Source organism: Elephas maximus, chromosome 1, assembly GCF_024166365.1.
Source record: "Elephas maximus indicus isolate mEleMax1 chromosome 1, mEleMax1 primary haplotype, whole genome shotgun sequence".
Lineage (NCBI taxonomy): Eukaryota > Metazoa > Chordata > Mammalia > Proboscidea > Elephantidae > Elephas > Elephas maximus.
The window spans coordinates 102,670,806-102,687,225 of NC_064819.1; the positions used below are offsets into that span (position 1 = coordinate 102,670,806).

The 16,420-nt window shown below is 39.7% G+C and overlaps 1 protein-coding gene across 1 annotated transcript in view; it reads left to right on the forward strand.

Annotated features, from left to right (window-relative positions):
• The window catches only part of DNAH8 (dynein axonemal heavy chain 8), a 367,281-nt gene that overhangs the window by 155,167 nt on the left and 195,694 nt on the right, over positions 1 to 16,420 (forward strand). The window contains exons 36-39 of the mRNA XM_049891307.1: positions 86 to 285; positions 12,408 to 12,561; positions 15,000 to 15,163; positions 16,209 to 16,311. Coding sequence (XP_049747264.1) covers positions 86 to 285; positions 12,408 to 12,561; positions 15,000 to 15,163; positions 16,209 to 16,311 — 621 coding nt within the window. The remainder of the gene's footprint in view (positions 1 to 85; positions 286 to 12,407; positions 12,562 to 14,999; positions 15,164 to 16,208; positions 16,312 to 16,420) is intronic.

Sequence of the window (16,420 nt, forward strand, 5' to 3'; positions counted from 1 at the left end):
TCAAGCTAAAAAATGCTATGATATTATGGTGTGCTTAATCTGTAGTTGAAAATGTCCTGACATGCTCTCTGATTTTCCTCCAAAGGACATTTGCATATCTGCCATTAAAGAGAAGGATATTGAAGCCAAGCTGACTCAGGTGGTTGAGAACTGGACCAACCAGAACCTTAGTTTTGCAGCATTTAAAGGAAAGGGAGAGCTCCTGCTCAAAGGAACTGAGTCTGGAGAAATTATCACCTTGATGGAGGATAGTTTAATGGTCTTAAGTTCCTTACTAAGTAACAGGTAATTTTATAACTTTGGGGGGAGGAGGTTTTAGTTTGTATTTATGGTTTGTTATGAATTGAGTTGTATTCCCCCAAAATACGAGTTGGAATCCTAACCCCTAGACCTGTGGATGGAATCTGCTTTGGGACTAGGATTTTCTTTGTTTTGTTAATGAGGCCATATCAGTGTAGGGTATGTCCTTCCTAAACTTAACCACTTCTGAATGATATAAAGAGCAGCATAAAAATAGATGTGAGAGCACAAACGGGAATACCATGCTACATGAAGATCCCCAAGGAACTGAGGGATGCTGGAAGAGACAGGGATCTTCCCCCAGAACCAACAGAGAGAGAGCCTTACCTTAGAGCCAGTGCCCTGAATTTGGACTTCTAGCCATCTAAGCTGGAAGGAAATAAATTTCTCTCTCTTTTTTTATTTTTTATTGTGCTCGTGAAAGTTTACAGCTAAAGTTAATTTCTCATGCAAAAATTTACGCACATGTAGTTATGCGGCCCTAGTGACAATCCGTATAATGTGACAGCACACTCCCCCTTTCCACCCCACATTTCCTGTGTCCATTCAGCCAGCTCCTAACCCTTTCTGCCTTCTCATCCCTCCTCCGGACAGGAGCTGCCCATTTAATCTTGTATAACTACTTGAACTGAGAAGCACACTCTCCACGAGTATTATTTTATGTTTTATAGTCCAGTCTAGTCTTTGTCTAAAGAGTTGGCTTCAGCAATGGTTTTAGTTCTGGGTTAACAGAGAGGCCGGGGGCCATGTCTTCTGGGGTTTCTGTAGTCTCAGACCATTAAGTCTGGTCTTTTTATGTGAATTTGAGTTCTGCACCCTACTTTTCTCCTGCTCCATCAGGGTCTTTCTGTTGTGTCCCCTGTCAGGGTGGTCATTGATGGTAGCCAGGCACCATCAAGTTCTTCTGGTCTCAGGCTGATGGAGTCTCTGGTTTATTGGCCCTTTTGTCTCTTGGGCTAACATTTTCCTTGTGTCTTTGGTGGTCTTCATTTTCCTTTGCTCCAGGTGGGTTGGGACCAATTGATGCATCTTAGAAGGCTGCTTGTAAGCTTTTAAGACCCCAGACACCACTCACCAAAGTGGGATGCCGAACATTTTCTTAATAAACTTTGTTATGCCAGTTCACCTAGATGTCTCCTGAAACCATGGTCTCCAGAGCCCCGCCACTGCTACTCAGTCCCTTGAAGTGTTTGGTTGTGTTCAGGAAACCTCTCTTTTTTTAAAAAAATTTTTCATCCCATATTTTATCATTTTTTTTTATTGTGCTTTAAGTTAAAGTTTATACTTCGAGTTTGTTTCCCGTACAAAAATTTATACACACTTTGTTATGTGACCCTAGTTGCTCTCCTTATAATGTGACAGCACATTCCTCCTTTCCACCCCGGATTTCTTGTGTCCACTTAACCAGCTCCTATCCCTTTTTGCCTTCTCATCCCACCTCCGGACAGGAGCTGCCTATTGGTCTCATGTATCTACTTGAGCTAAGAAGCACTCTCTTCATGAGTATCATTTTATATCTTATAGTCCAGTCTAATCTTTGTCTGAAGAGTTGGCTTTGGGAATGGTTTCAGTTATGGGCTAACAGACAGGCCGGGGGCCATGTCTTCTGGGGTCCCTCCAGTCTCAGTCAGACCCCTAAGTCTGGTCTTTTTACTAGAATTTGAGTTCTGCATCCCACTTTTCTCCTATTCCATCAGGAACTCTCTGTTGTGTTCCCTGTCAGGGCAGTCATTGGTGGTAGCCAGGCACCGTCTAGTTCTTCTGGTCTCAGACTGATGGAGTCTCTAGTTTATGTGGCCCTTTTTGTCTCTTGGTTTAATATTTTCCTTGTATCTTTGGCATTCTTCATTCTCCTTTGCTCCATGTGGGTTGGGACCAATTGATGTATGTAAGATGGCTGATCGGCAGCTTTTAAGACCCCAGATGCCACTCACCAAAGTGGGATGCCGAACATTTTCTTAATGAACTTTGTTATGGCAGTTGACCCAGATGTCCCCTGAAACCATAGTCCCCAGACCACTACCCCTGCTACTCTGTCCTTCAAAGTGTTTGGTTGTATTAAGGAAACTTCTTAGCTTTTGGTTTAGTTCAGTTGTGCTGACTTCTGTATTGTGTGCTGTCCTTCCCTTCACCTAAGATAATTCTTATCCACTATCTAGTTAGTGAATACTCTTCTTCTTCCTTCCCTACCCTCATACCCATCAAAGAATGTTTTCTTCTGTGTTTAAATCATTTCTTGAGTTCTTATAATAGTGGTCTCTTACAATATTTGTCCTTTTGTGACTGACTAACTTCACTCAGCATGCCTTCCAGATTCATCCATGTTATGAGATGTTTTGCAGATTCATCATTGTTCTTTATCATTGTGTAGCATTCCATTGTGTGAATATACAATAATTTGTTTATGCATTCATCTGTTGATGGATACCTAGGTTGTTTCCATCTTTTTGCTATTGTGAACAGTGCTACAGTGAACATGGGTGTGCATATATCTATTCATGTGGTGGCTCTTTCTCTAGGATGTATTCCAAGAAGTTGGATCTTATGGTACTTTTATTTCTAGCTTTTTAAGAAAGCCCCAAATTGATTTCCATTTTCCATTCCCACCAGCAGTATGTAAGTGTTCCAGTCTCTCCACAACCTCTCCAACATTTATTATTTTGTGTTTTTTGGATTAATGCTAGCCTAGCTGAGGTGAGATGGTATTTCATTGTAGTTTTGATTTGCGTTTCTCTAATGGCTAATGATCGTGAGCATTTCCTCGTGTATCTGGTAGCTGCCTGAATGTCTTCTTTGGTGAAGTGGCTGTTCACTCCTTTGCTCATTTTTTAATTGGGTTATTTGTCTTTTTGTAGTTGAGTTTTTGCAGTATCTTGTAGATTTTAGAGATTAGACGCTGACTGGATTTGTTGTAGCCAAAAATTTTTTCCCAGTCACCAGGTTGTTTTTTTACTCTTGATGAAGTCTTTTGATGAGTGTGTTTGATTTTTAGGAGCTCCCAGTTGTCTAGTTTCTCTTCTCGTGTTTGTGCATTGTTAGTGATGGTTTGTATTCTGTTTATGCCACATATTAGGATTTCTAATGTTGTCCTTATTTTTTCTTTCATGATTTTTATCAATTTAGATTTTATATTTAGGTCTTTGATCCATTTTGAGTTACTTTTTGTGCATGGTGTGAGGTATGGATCTTGTTTTGTTTTGTTTGGGGAAAAAAGACTGTCTTTTCCCCAATTAACAGACTGTGGGCCTTTGTCAAATATCAGCTGCTCATAGGTGGATAAATTTACGTCTGGATTCTCAATTCTGTTCCATTGGTCTATGTATCTATCATTGTACCAGTACCAGGCTGTTTTGGTTACTGTGGAGTATAATAGGTTCTAAAATCAGGTAATGTGAGGCCTCCCACTTTGTTCTTCTTCTTCAGTAATGCTTTACTTATCCGAGGTCTCTTCCCTTTCCATACGAAGTTGGTGATTTGTTTCTCCATCTCATTAAAACGTACCATTGGAATTTAGGTTGGGATTGCATTGTATCAGTAGGTTGCTTTGGGTAGGATCGACATTTTCACAATGTTGAGTCTCCCTAACATGTGGAAGGTATGTTTTTCCACTTAAGTAGGTCTCTTTTGGTTTCTTGCAGTAGTATCTTGTAGTTTTTTTTTTTTTTTGTATAGGTCTTTTATAGCTCTAGTTAGATTTATTCCTAAGCGTTTTGTCTTCGTGGGGGCTATTGTAAATGGTATTGATTTGTTGATTTCCTCTTTGAAGTTCTCCTTGTTAGTGTAGAGGAATACATCTGATTTTTGTGTGTTTATCTTGTATCCTGAAACTTTGCTGAAATCTACTGTTAGTTCCAGTAATCTTCTTGTGGATTCTTTGGGGTTTTCTGTGTATAAGATCATATTATTGATAAATAGAGACACTTTGAGTTCTTCCTTACCAATTTGGATCCTCTTTATTTCTTTTTATTGCTTAATTGCTCTGGCTAGGACCTCCAGCACAATATTGAATAAGAGTCATGATAAAGGGCATCCTTGTCTGGTTCCTGTTCTCAAGGAGAATGCCTTAGGCTTTCTCCATTTAGGATGGTGTTGGCTGTTGGCTTTGTATAAATGCCCTTTATTATGTTGAGAAATTTCCCTTCTATTTTGCTGAGAGTTTTTATGAAGAATCGCTGTTGGACTTTGTCAAATGCTTTTTCTGCATCAATTGATAAGATCATGTGGTTGTTGTCTTTTGTTTATGTGATGGATTACATTGATTGTTTTGCTATTGCTGAACCAGCCCTGCATACCTTTTAGGAATCCCACTTGGTCATGGTGAATTATTTTTTTGATATGTTGTTGAATTCTATTGACTAGAATTTTGTTCAGGATTTTTGCATCTGTATTCTTGTGGGATATTGGTCTGTAACTTTCTTTTATTGTGGTGTCTTTATCTGGTTTTGGTATCAGGGTTATGCTGGCTTCATAGAATGAGTTTGGGAGTGTTCCATCCATCCTTTTCTATGCTCCGAAATACCTTTAGTAGTAGTGATGTTAACGCTTCCCTGAAAGTTTGGTAGAATTCTCCAGTAAAAGTGTCCAGGCCCAGGCTTTTTTTGGTTGTGAGTTTTTCAACTCTTCTTTTGTTACAGGTTTATTTAGTTGTTCTACCTCTGTTTGTGTTAGTTTAGGTAGGTAGTGTGTTTCTGGAAATTTGTCTATTTCCTCTAGGTTTTCAAATTTGTTAGAGTACAGTTCTTCATAGTATTCTGTTATGATTCTTTTAATTTCAGTTGGGTCTGTCATGATATCGTCCATCTCATTTCTTATGCAGGTTATTTGCTTCCTCTCCTGCTTTTCTTTTGTCAGTTTGGCCAGTGGTTTATTGGTTTTGTTGATCTTTTCAAAGAATCAGCTTTTGGTCTTGTTAACTCTTTCAATTGTTTTTCTATTCTCTGTGTCATTTAATTCTGCTCCAGTTTTTATTATTTGCTTTCTTCTGGAGCCTGAGGGCTTCTTTTGCTGCTCTCTTTCTATTTGATCGAGTTGTAGGGTTAATGTTTTGATTTTGGCCCTTTCTTCTTTTTGTATGTGTGCATTTATTGCTATAAATTGACCTCTGAGCACTACTTTTGCTCTGTCCCCAAAGGTTCTGGTAGGATGTGTTTTCATTCTCATTAGAGTCTATGAATTTATTTATTCCATCCTTAATTTCTTCTATAACCCAGTAGTTTTTGAGCGAGGTGTTGTTCAGTTTCCATGTGTTCGATTTTTTTTTCCTTGCTTTTTCTGTTATTGATTTCTACTTTTATGGCTTTATGGTCAGAAAAGATGCTTTGTAATATTTCAATGTTTTGGATTCTGTTAAGGCTTGCTTTATGGCCTAATATGTGGTCTATTCTAGATAATGTTCCATGTGCGTTGGAAAAGAAAGCATACTTGGCTGCTGTTGGGTGGAGTATTCTGTATATGTCTATGAGATCAAGTTGGTCGATTGTGGCTTTTGGATCTTCCATGTCTTTACTGAGCTTCTTTCGGGATGTTCTGTCCTTCACTGAAAGAGGTGTGTCGAAGTCTCTTACTCTTATTGTGGAGTTGTCTATCTTTTTTTTTCAATGCTGTTAGAGTTTGTTTTATGTATTTTGGAGCCCTATCATTGGGTGCATAGATATTTATTATAGTTATGTCCTCTTGGTGTGTTGACCCTTTAATCATTATATGGTGTCCTTCCTTATCCTTCGTGGTGATTTAACTTTAAAGTCTGTTTTGCTACTTCTGCTCTTTTTTGATTGTTGTTTTCTTCATATACTTTTTTTCCATCCTTTGAGTTTTAGTTTGTTTGTGTCTTTGAGGTTAAGGGGTGCCTCTTGTAGGCAGCGTATAAACAGATTATGTTTTTTAATCCATTCTGCCACTCTGTGTCTCTTTATTGATGTATTTAGTCCATTTACATTCAGTGTAACTGCTAATAGGTATGAGTTTAGTTCTGTCATTTTCATGTCTTTTTTTGTGTGTTGTTGACAGTTTCTTTGTTCCACTTAATTTTCTGTGCTGAGTCATTTTTCTTTATGTATTTTCTTTGCATCTTTTTCATTGATTTTGTATTTGCTGAGTCTTTATGTTTTTCTTTTTTTTTTGATATGTAGGATTGTTTGTTTCCTTTGTGGTTACCTTAATATTTACCCCTATATTTCTAAGTTTAAACCAATCTTTTATTTTCTGATATTGCCTTGACTTCCTCTCCTTATGAAAGATCTATGACTACATTTTTTTGTCCCTTTTTTTGGTTTAATGTTGTCATCTTTTACATATTGGTGTCTCGATTCCCTATTTTCCATGGTTTGGCTTTGATTTATTTTCTTACTTCCTTATCTGTTTATATCTGGTTGCTCTGTCCTGTGTTTGAGTCTTGGGTTGTTACCTGATATTGTTGATTTTCTAACGGGAGGACTCCCTTTAGTATTTCTTGTAATTTTGGTTTGGTTTTTGCAGATTCTCTAAAACTTCTGTTTTTCTGAAAATGCCTGAATTTTGCCATCATATTTAAGAGACAGTTTTGCTGGAAATATAATTCTTGGCTGGCAATTTTTTTCCTTCAGGGCTTTATATATGTCATCCCATCGTTCTTGCCTGCATAGTTTCTGCTGAGTAGTTGAAGCTTAGTTTTATTGCCTCTCCTTTGTAGATGACTTTTCATTTATTCCTTGCCAGTCTTAAAATTATCTGTTTATCTTTGGTTTTGGCAAGTTTGATTATGTCTTGGTGACTTTCTTTTGGAATCTACCTTGTGTGGGGTTCGATGGGTGTCTTGGATAGATGTTTTCTCGTCTTTCACGATATCAGAGAAGTTTTCTGCCAAGAAATTTTCAATAATTCTCTCTGTATTTTCTGTTCTCCCTCCCCTCTGCTGCCCCTGTTCTGGTACTCCAGTCACTTGTAGGTTATTCCTCTTGATAGAGTCCCACATAATTCTTAGAGTTTCTTCATTTTTTTAAATTCTTATATCTGAGTTTTCCTCAAATATGTTGGTGCCAAGTGCTTTATCCTCAATCTCACTAATTCTGACTCCCATTGCCTCGATTCTGCTCCTATGACTTTCTATTGAGTTGTCTAATTCTGAAATTTTGTTGTTAATCTTCTGGATTTCTGTTTCCTGTCTCTCTCTGGATTCTTGCAGCCTGTTAAGTTTGTCATTGTGCTCTTCTATAATCTTCTTAAGTTCCTCTGTTGCTTTGTCTGTGTGTTCCTTGGCTTGCTCTGCATTTTGCCTGATCTCTTGAAGAGTTCTGTATATTAATCTTCTGTATTCTACCTCTGGAAATTCCAAGAAATTCTCTTCCCGTGGAAGATTTCTTGCCTCATTGTTTTGGGAGCTTGCTGAAGTCATCATGGACTATCTCTTTATGTGATTTGATATTGTCTCTGAGCCATCAGTAAGTTATTGTATTTATTTATTTTATGTTTGCTTACTGTGTCCTAGCTTCTTATTTTGATATGCCCAAATAAGCTGCTTATGTGAGCTAGTTTGAGTATCGATGCCTTTGAAGCTCTAACATCCTGTCACCAGGTGGTTAGAGCAGTTACTAGGTATGTGAGCCCAGGAGTCCATTTACTTTTCTTTATGGATTCAGCTCAGGTGTCCAGATAGTCAGTCACCAAGTGTGTGGTGCAGGTCTTTACCTACAGTCCTAGATGGGCAGGGGTGATCAGAATAGGCACAGGCATCTGGCTGCAGTAGGAGGTCATGCACTGAGCAAAGTAGGGTTTTGATGGCTGCCCCTGAGTGTCTGGGAGGAAAGTGTGTCCCTGTTCCCTACAGTGTGTGGGTGGGTGGGTTTTGCAGCCAGACTATGGGCATCCAGTGCTTCTGGCTGTAAGCACTGGGAGGCCCCACTTATTCTTGGACCCCTGTTTCTGGTGGCTAGGTGGCACGGGTGGAGCCTCCAGTCCTCAGGACCCTGATGTGGGTAGGTGAGGACCCTGCTCAATGGGCAGAGCAGTGTGAAATGTCACGAACCTACCATCCCACCGTATAGCTGACACAGTGAAGTTAGGCTTCAGGTACATATACTCTGTTATACTGTGCTAATGAGGGCCTATGCTGTTGAAATGGGCCCACACAGGTCTATGCAGGAGTCAAAGGCATTCAACATCTGTGGACCCCTTATGCCTGTGCCTAGGCAAAGGAGCTGTTTCTTCCCTAGTTCCTGGCTTAGGGGAGGTGGCAGGTTATTTTTTCCTATTTGTTAATTGGTTCCCTGTCCCAGGCCAGGAGAATGGCTCAGGGCACTTGATGGGCTCTACTTTTGGCCCAGGGGAAGCCTGCCTGGGACTGGTGCAGAGTGGGGAGGGAGCAAGTAAATGGGAGAGAAGTTCTTCTGAAACAGGGTGTTTTTTGATCCACACAGTAGGTTATACGCATGTACTTATCTTTTGCCAATTAAAGGCTGCTTTTCACTGGTTCTGGAGGGTTGAGCAGATTCTCTGCCATTTAGTCTCTCCCTATGTGGAAAATGCATCCTGAGTGCCACTGCTTGCCTTACCGTGAACAGTGGCCGGTCTGGCCTGCAGGGTGCTGGTTCTTGCCGTGTAAGGTCTGGCAACTCCTTGCTGCTTCTGCACCATCTTTCCCTCTCCCTGCCACTCAGTCCAATTCCTTAACTTTGCATTTAATGTTCAGGGCTTCTAGATTGTCGTATATAATCAGTTCACTTGTGTTTTCAGATCTTTGTTATAAGAAGGACCACTGGAAGTGTCAGGGTACTGTGCTGTCTTGGCCCTGCCTCCTTTTTTTTTTTTTTAATAATATTTTATTGTGTTTTTGGTGAAAGTTTACACAGCAAATTGGATCCCATTTGACAGTTCCTATACAAATTGCTCAGTGACATTAGTTACATTTTTTCACAATGAATCAATAAATCTCTGTTTTTTTAAAGCCTCCCATTTGTGCTGTTTCTGTTACAGCAGCACTAGGAAGCTAAAACATGGTTATAGAATTTAGGTAAAAGCCCAGCCCTACAACTGCGGCATGACACAGGGTTCTGATAACTCTTTTCTGTCCTTATGTGAACCTTCTGTTTTCCCTATTAATCATAGCTTCCATTTCTTCTTTAATGGAACCCATCTATCTCCTCCCTCCTTTTTTTTCCTGGTGGGCCCCATCATAATTATTTCCCACAAAATTGGCAGTTTATCCGCTGAACCTCTTGGCTCCTCATGGAGAGGTCCTTTTCATTTCATCTTCTCTCTCTTTCGTTCCTCTGATTTGTCATTATTGCCCTCTTTGGCTAAATTCGTTCATATCCAATGACCCAGCAAAGGCATGTTGGCCACACATGAAAGGAATATACTGCTAGGGGCTTGGCATTTACAGACTTGAATTTTTTTTTTAATGGTGAAAAGCATCTGTATTTGTGCTAGGTCCACTGGTCTGAATGAGGCAATGTGGTCTCAAGGGCAGCTTCAGGAAATTCCTGTGGGACTCAGTCAGACTAAATATTCTGTCAGATCCTTGGACTAGGCAGTAGCAACCTCTGTTCCTATAACTAACCGTGCAGTAATTCTCAACTGTTCCTCACCCCAGCACACCTAATATGTCACACCGTCATCATTAACAGAGTTTAGTGTCCAGGGAGTGTGGAGATTCTAATATCCCTCCCCCAGGTTGGGATCACTGGTTAATGAATATCATGCTTGCATGACCTCTGGACCCAGAGGCAGTCTTGTATTTGGATAATGTACTAATCTACAAAGCTCCTAGTCCAGGAATTTCTGAGTTGAATTTACTAACATCAAGATCCTAGGGTGCATCCCCTACTTCCATTGAATCGGAATGATCCTGGGAACAGTGACCATTCAGTGGTTCCTAGACTTTATGGGCTACTACTTCCTCATGGTGATTGCAAATTTCGAGGATGACCAGGAAGAAGGACTATAGATTCATCTAAATAGCGTCTATGGCCAAGGAATTCAGAAATTTGAAGATCTTCTTCATTTCACAATTATTTGGACATAACCTGATTGGTATAATATCTATTTATAGCAGTAGAAATGAATGTAATAGTATTCATAAGCTCAATGCCAAGGCCCTGCTAGAAAGTTAGAATATAAGAAGCCACCCATTCTGGATGAGAACTTTGCGGCACCAACTGGATTTGGAAAGCCTCTTCCAGGGCCAACCATAGACTGACCTTGTGTCTGCTGGATCTTCAGAGAACTACCTTGATGTGACATCAGAGGAAATTGTATGTCTTCATGAATGAAACTTGACCCTAGATATTGCCTGGATTGTGACACTTTCCTGGTGGATCCCTGAGGTTCTTCAACATCACTTGATTCCATGGGGCTTCATGGGCTTTCCTATCAGGCAAGACATGTTCCACCATATGAAGTCGTGCAATGAAAGTACCTAGACAAGGGACAGGAACTGGTTCAGATCTCTTTCTTGTTTTAATTAGGAAGTTATGCACCATCTAAAATGATTTTTTAATTCTCTATGCAGGACTATTTTTGGCCCTAAATAACTAGGTGCTTTAACTCCATGAAATGCCCATCAATTTCATCTTAGTCTGCATGTCCTGCTTTTGAAGGTGCTTTAGACATGAAGCCATCCAGTTCCAAACCAGAGGCCAGATGGACAGTATATATTGGGTGTTGGGAAAAATGCCTCTTACTGCTTGAAAAACTGGCTCACCTCCCTCCCTGGGGCAATTTCTGTGCAGCTTCCCTACCCCCTCACCTTTATACCTCCATGTGTAACATATGCTTTTAGGGAAATTATGCATTTCACTTAGGCATCATCCCGTACTTGGAAGAACCCCATTATACACATGAGCACCTTCAAGTCAACCTGTCCTGGATCAAGAAAAGTTATGTTATTCACAATAACCAAAAGATGGAAACATTAACAGATGAATGAATATACAAAATGTGGTAGATACATGTAATGGAGTATTATTCAACTATAAAGAGAATTGAAGTCCTGATACATGCCACCACATGGATAAACCTTGAAAAACATGTTAAGTGAAATAAGCCAGACACAAAAGGACAAATATTGTATGATCCCACTTATATGAAATATGTACAATAGGTAAATCCAGCAAGACAAAAGAAGATTAGAGGTTATCAGGGGATGAGGAGAGGGGGAATGGGGAGTTAAAAAAAAGAAAAAGTTGTAAGAAATAATCACCAGGAAATGCCATGACACGAATCAAAAGTACTTGCCATTGCCACAAACTGAGGTCAGATTCTTGATTAAACTGTAGGTAATTGGGGTCTTTGCCCAGTAGCTTTCTGTTGCTTCCTCTATGATCCCTCTATTGCTCCTCTTTCTTTGTTGTACCCAGCTTTCTGAATACCTTGCATTCTCATAAATCCCTCAGCCAGCCCTGATGATCAGAAAACAGGAACCATACACTTTTGGGGTATCTCTCCCCGATCTCTAGCATTACAGAATCTCCTTTTGGTTATTATTAGCAGTCTGTGGATGGGAAGAGTGCACCTGTAAGTGAACTTCGGACCTCAAGCATGACTGTGGCCTTGCAGCATCCTTTCTCCAGGGGAACCTGGTTTCATCTTAACCCTACCCTGACCTTTAGGGATCTTATTTGTCCCATCTCTTTAGAGATGGTCCATCTCCTGGCTTGATGAAGCCTGCCAGACCATCCATAAAAGGAAATTCCCTTGATGATGCACTCTCTCCCTAGATTCAGTAGTCCCACAGACCAGTAACAAATAGTGTCCTCCTATGAGTTATTCTCACAAGTAGCCCCTACTTGGATTTTGTTCACGTTGTCTTGGAAAGCCATCCTGTTCTTCGTTCTCCTGTTACTCTCAGAGGCAACCAGCACTATTCTGAACTGGACCTCTGAGGCATAAAACTTGGCCTATTTTCCTATTTTGTGACTGACACATGGGAACAGTAAGTGAATCACTGAAATTACATGAGTTTTATTTATAAAGAAGCGAGAACTTCATGAGCCGTATCAGTTTTATGAGGGACTGCTGTTTTAGGAAAAAATGTCCATTCCCAAAGGAGTGTTTCTCCTTTAATTTCCTTTGTTAGGCAGTATTAGTTTTTAAATTTTGTTTGAAACATAATAGTTCTCATTCTTGTTTTTTAGATACAATGCTCCGTTTAAAAAGAATATCCAGAACTGGGTATACAAATTATCTACTTCCTCAGATATAATTGAAGAGTGGCTGGTAGTGCAGAATCTTTGGGTGTATCTTGAAGCTGTTTTTGTAGGTGGCGATATTGCCAAACAGCTGCCTCAGGTAAAAATGGCTTTTATAACTATCATAGGATAATTTGGTGTGCGCTGTGTATGTGCTTCTGTAAAGACAGATGATCCCAAACACAGGTGGGCAAGTCCTGATTATTTATACCAGGAGCTGGCAAACTATAGCTTCCATCGACTCACTTGTCTGATTTTGTAAATAAAGTTTTATTGAATCAAAGGCATGGCCATTTGTGTATGTATTTTATGAGGCTGTGTCCCCATGAGTTGGAATCGGAATCAACTTGACAGTGACTAAAATAACAACAGGCTGCTTTTGCACTACAACAGCATAGTTGAGTAGTTGTGACAGATACCATCTGGCCCTTTACAGAAAAAAAAAAAAAAAAGGGTTGACCCCTGATTTACACTTGCAGAAAGAAGCAACAGATTTGCTAAGTGAATAATCTCGCGATTATTTGAGAACGTGAGGTACATTAAAATATGGTACCATTAAATTACAGGTGTTCATTGCTTCCGTGAGTTAATGTTGTAATATTCCTCTGAGAGTAGTATTAAAATTAATTTGGATTCTGTAAACACCAATTAACTTTTAGTAAATTTAGTAATAGCAGATTAGAAGCATACTGTGAAGCAAGGAAACTTAGCCTTAGAAGCCTGTAACAAAAACTTTAACACAGCTGTATTAGGGCCTATGTGGTAAGGATCAATATGAATGCAACCCCCAAAATGCAGACTGATCCAGTCTTCACATTCCTACTTCCCCATCCTTATTTCCAGCTGCCCTTGTGGCACTCTCTCTCTCTCTGTCCCTAGCTACCCGGAGCTAGGTCAGAGCTCACAAGTTAAAAGGACACCATCCTTCAGATTGCCAAGCAGGCAGACAACAGCACAAGTTTGGGGAGTCTACACGGCACTCCAGCCTTCTGACCTACTGGCCATAAATTCAGGACTGGTTTCCCCCTACCCATTCAAGATGCCAGCCACAAGCTCAGGAGTCCACATGACACCCTTCATTTCTGACCTGTGGCTCCTACTGGCCCTTTGCTTTTATAATTCCCTGAAACAACTCCCAAAATTCATGAAGAATACACCATACTTGGAGCCCTGGTGGCGTAATGGTTAAGACCTATGGCTGCTGACCAAGAGGTCAGCAGTTCAAATCCACCAGCCGCTTCTTGGAAACCCTATGGGGCAGTTCTACTCTGTCCTGTAGGGTCCAACTATGAGTCAGAATTGACTCGATGGCAGTGGGTTTTTTTGTTTTGTTTTGTATACCGTACTTAGGACTACAGATTTATTATAGACAAAAAGAATATAAATGAAGAGATGCAAAGAGTGAGGTCTGGGAGGGTTCAAAATGCAGAGTTTCTGTGTCCCAAGGGGCATGCTGCCCTCCTGAGAGCAGATGTACTCATCAACCAGGAAGCTTTCTGAGCCTTCGTGTTCAGGGCTTTTATTGGCCAGCCCTGCATGATAGGCTAAATTATGCCTCTTAAGTCTAGTTAATATCAGCCTCCCAAGTGAGTCTTTTGTGGTCTAGCCAGACCCCACTTGACAGTACAAATTCTTAAGTGGCCTGGAAGTCCTGGATCAAGGCACCCCCAGTTACTCCAACGGCTATTTCTCTGAAGCCAAGCACAAAGGCCACCTTACTTAGGGTAAAAGTAGGTCCTTCACCCTACACGGCCTTTTAAATAAATGCCAATAACTAGTAGTTTTATTCTATGAAGGTATATTTCCTCATAAAGTTAAGCCTGCTCTTACTGAGTTTCCATACCTACAAATATGGTCAATATAGGTTAAAAATCAAAGATAAATGGTTTTGAAAATGGCTCATTACCCTTTGTAACACGTTTTAAAAACATAAAACTAAAAAATTTTATATTTGTTTTTTAATCAGAAGTTTGCATTTTTTAGAGAGATCAGATTATGCTAATTTCTAGAGCTAGCTTTGCAGTTGAATGCAAAGCTCAATATCATCCATAATAAATAGAAAATTTTCATCTACAAAATGCAAGTGGAGCTTCTGTTTTGGATTTTTACTGTCCTCCCCACCACCGGCTACTATTAAGCTGTAATTATTCCAAGGATCCCGAGATAAAATTATTTTCATGCTTCTTCAGTTTGCTCATCAAACCAAAGCACCTGGGTACTGGAAGACTAGATTTGAACTTCAAGTAGTTAACTCTGCGAATTAATCATGTGGCACTTTGAGAAAACGTACTACATGTAAGGAAACAAACGATAAACTCCACTATAATAAAGCAGTCTTTCAATAAGCAGTTTTATGACTTTGGGTTTTTGTGGTTCAAAACTCACCCAGATTAAAAAAAAAAATTGTCCTTTCAAATTATGTAGCCTGAGATAAATAGACGTTCATTTGAAGAACTATTGGGAAATTCCAAAGTGAAAACTTTGACGTATCTAATTATCCAAATGCTAATCTTTAATGACTGTGGGTTTTTTTTTTAGGAAGCAAAACGATTTCAGAATATTGACAAGTCGTGGATCAAAATCATGCAGCGAGCTCATGAGAATCCCAATGTGATTAGTTGCTGTGTTGGAGATGAAACCATGGGGCAACTGTTACCGCACTTACACGAACAGTTAGAAGTATGTCAGAAGTCCCTTACAGGGTAAGAGCTTGATTTTAAAATTGCCTATTATTTTATATACCATGGTGTTTTATCCGAAACAAATTTAATACTATTGGCTGCATTTTGAGTTTGATCATGATGGTGGAGGTAGGGATAGAAATCTAAAATTTCACATAAATTTTTCCGGGGGAAAAACAAACACCTTTCATTTGAGGGTTAGGGCATTGCATTAGTTTTCTAGGGCTGATGTAGCAAATTACCACAAACTGGGTGGCTTCAAACAACAGACATTTATTCTCTAAAAGTCCTGGAGGCTAGAAGGCCAAAATCAAGGTGTTAGCAGGGCCACACTCCTTCTGAAGTCTCTAGAGGGAAACCTATTCCATGCCTTTCTCTTAGCTTCTGGTGGCTTCAGATGTTCCTTGGCTTGTGGTTGCACAACTCCAGTCTCTGTCTGCATCTTCACATGGCCTCTCCTCTTCTTCCTAGTGTCTCTGTCATTGTATTTAGGGCCCACCTGGATAATCCAGGATGATCCCCCCATCTCAAGATCCTTAACTTAGTTATATCTTCAAAGACCACTTTTCCAGTAAGATCACATTCACAGATTCTGGGGAATAGGATGTGGACATATCTTTTGGAGACCACTATTCAACACTGTATATATATGCATATATATATACATACACATATGCATATATATACATATATATACACTATTCAACACTATAAATATGCTATGAGTCTGAATCAACTCCACGGCACTGGGGGTGGATTCAACACTATAAGGACTTAAGCCATGAGATTCACAGTATTCATAGAAAGGTCATAAGAGGCCTCTTGTTGAGAAAAGAGAAGATGACAGATGATGGGACAGCTTGGCGCTGAATCCCTTTCTGGTTTTATACTTGTTTTCCCAACTGTCATCCATGGTGAAACATGGACATTTCAGAGACAAATGGGAAATGACTATAGGTGTTTTGCTGTTATCTTATTGGAGATGTTAGTAATTGTGCCTTGGCTAAAAGTAAAAAGAACTCAGAAGAAAAATCGTTTGTTAACATGCTGTTGACTTTATTTTAAGGTATTTGGAGAAGAAGCGACTGCTATTCCCAAGATTCTTCTTTGTATCTGATCCAGTTCTCCTGGAAATTCTTGGGCAGGCCAGTGATTCCCATACCATTCAGGTATATTCATACCATTCAGGTATATTCTAAGTATCTATGTCCTAAATAGACTTTTAGGACATAGATTTTTTTCCCAAACAGCACACGTAATCAATCATAAAAATGAAGT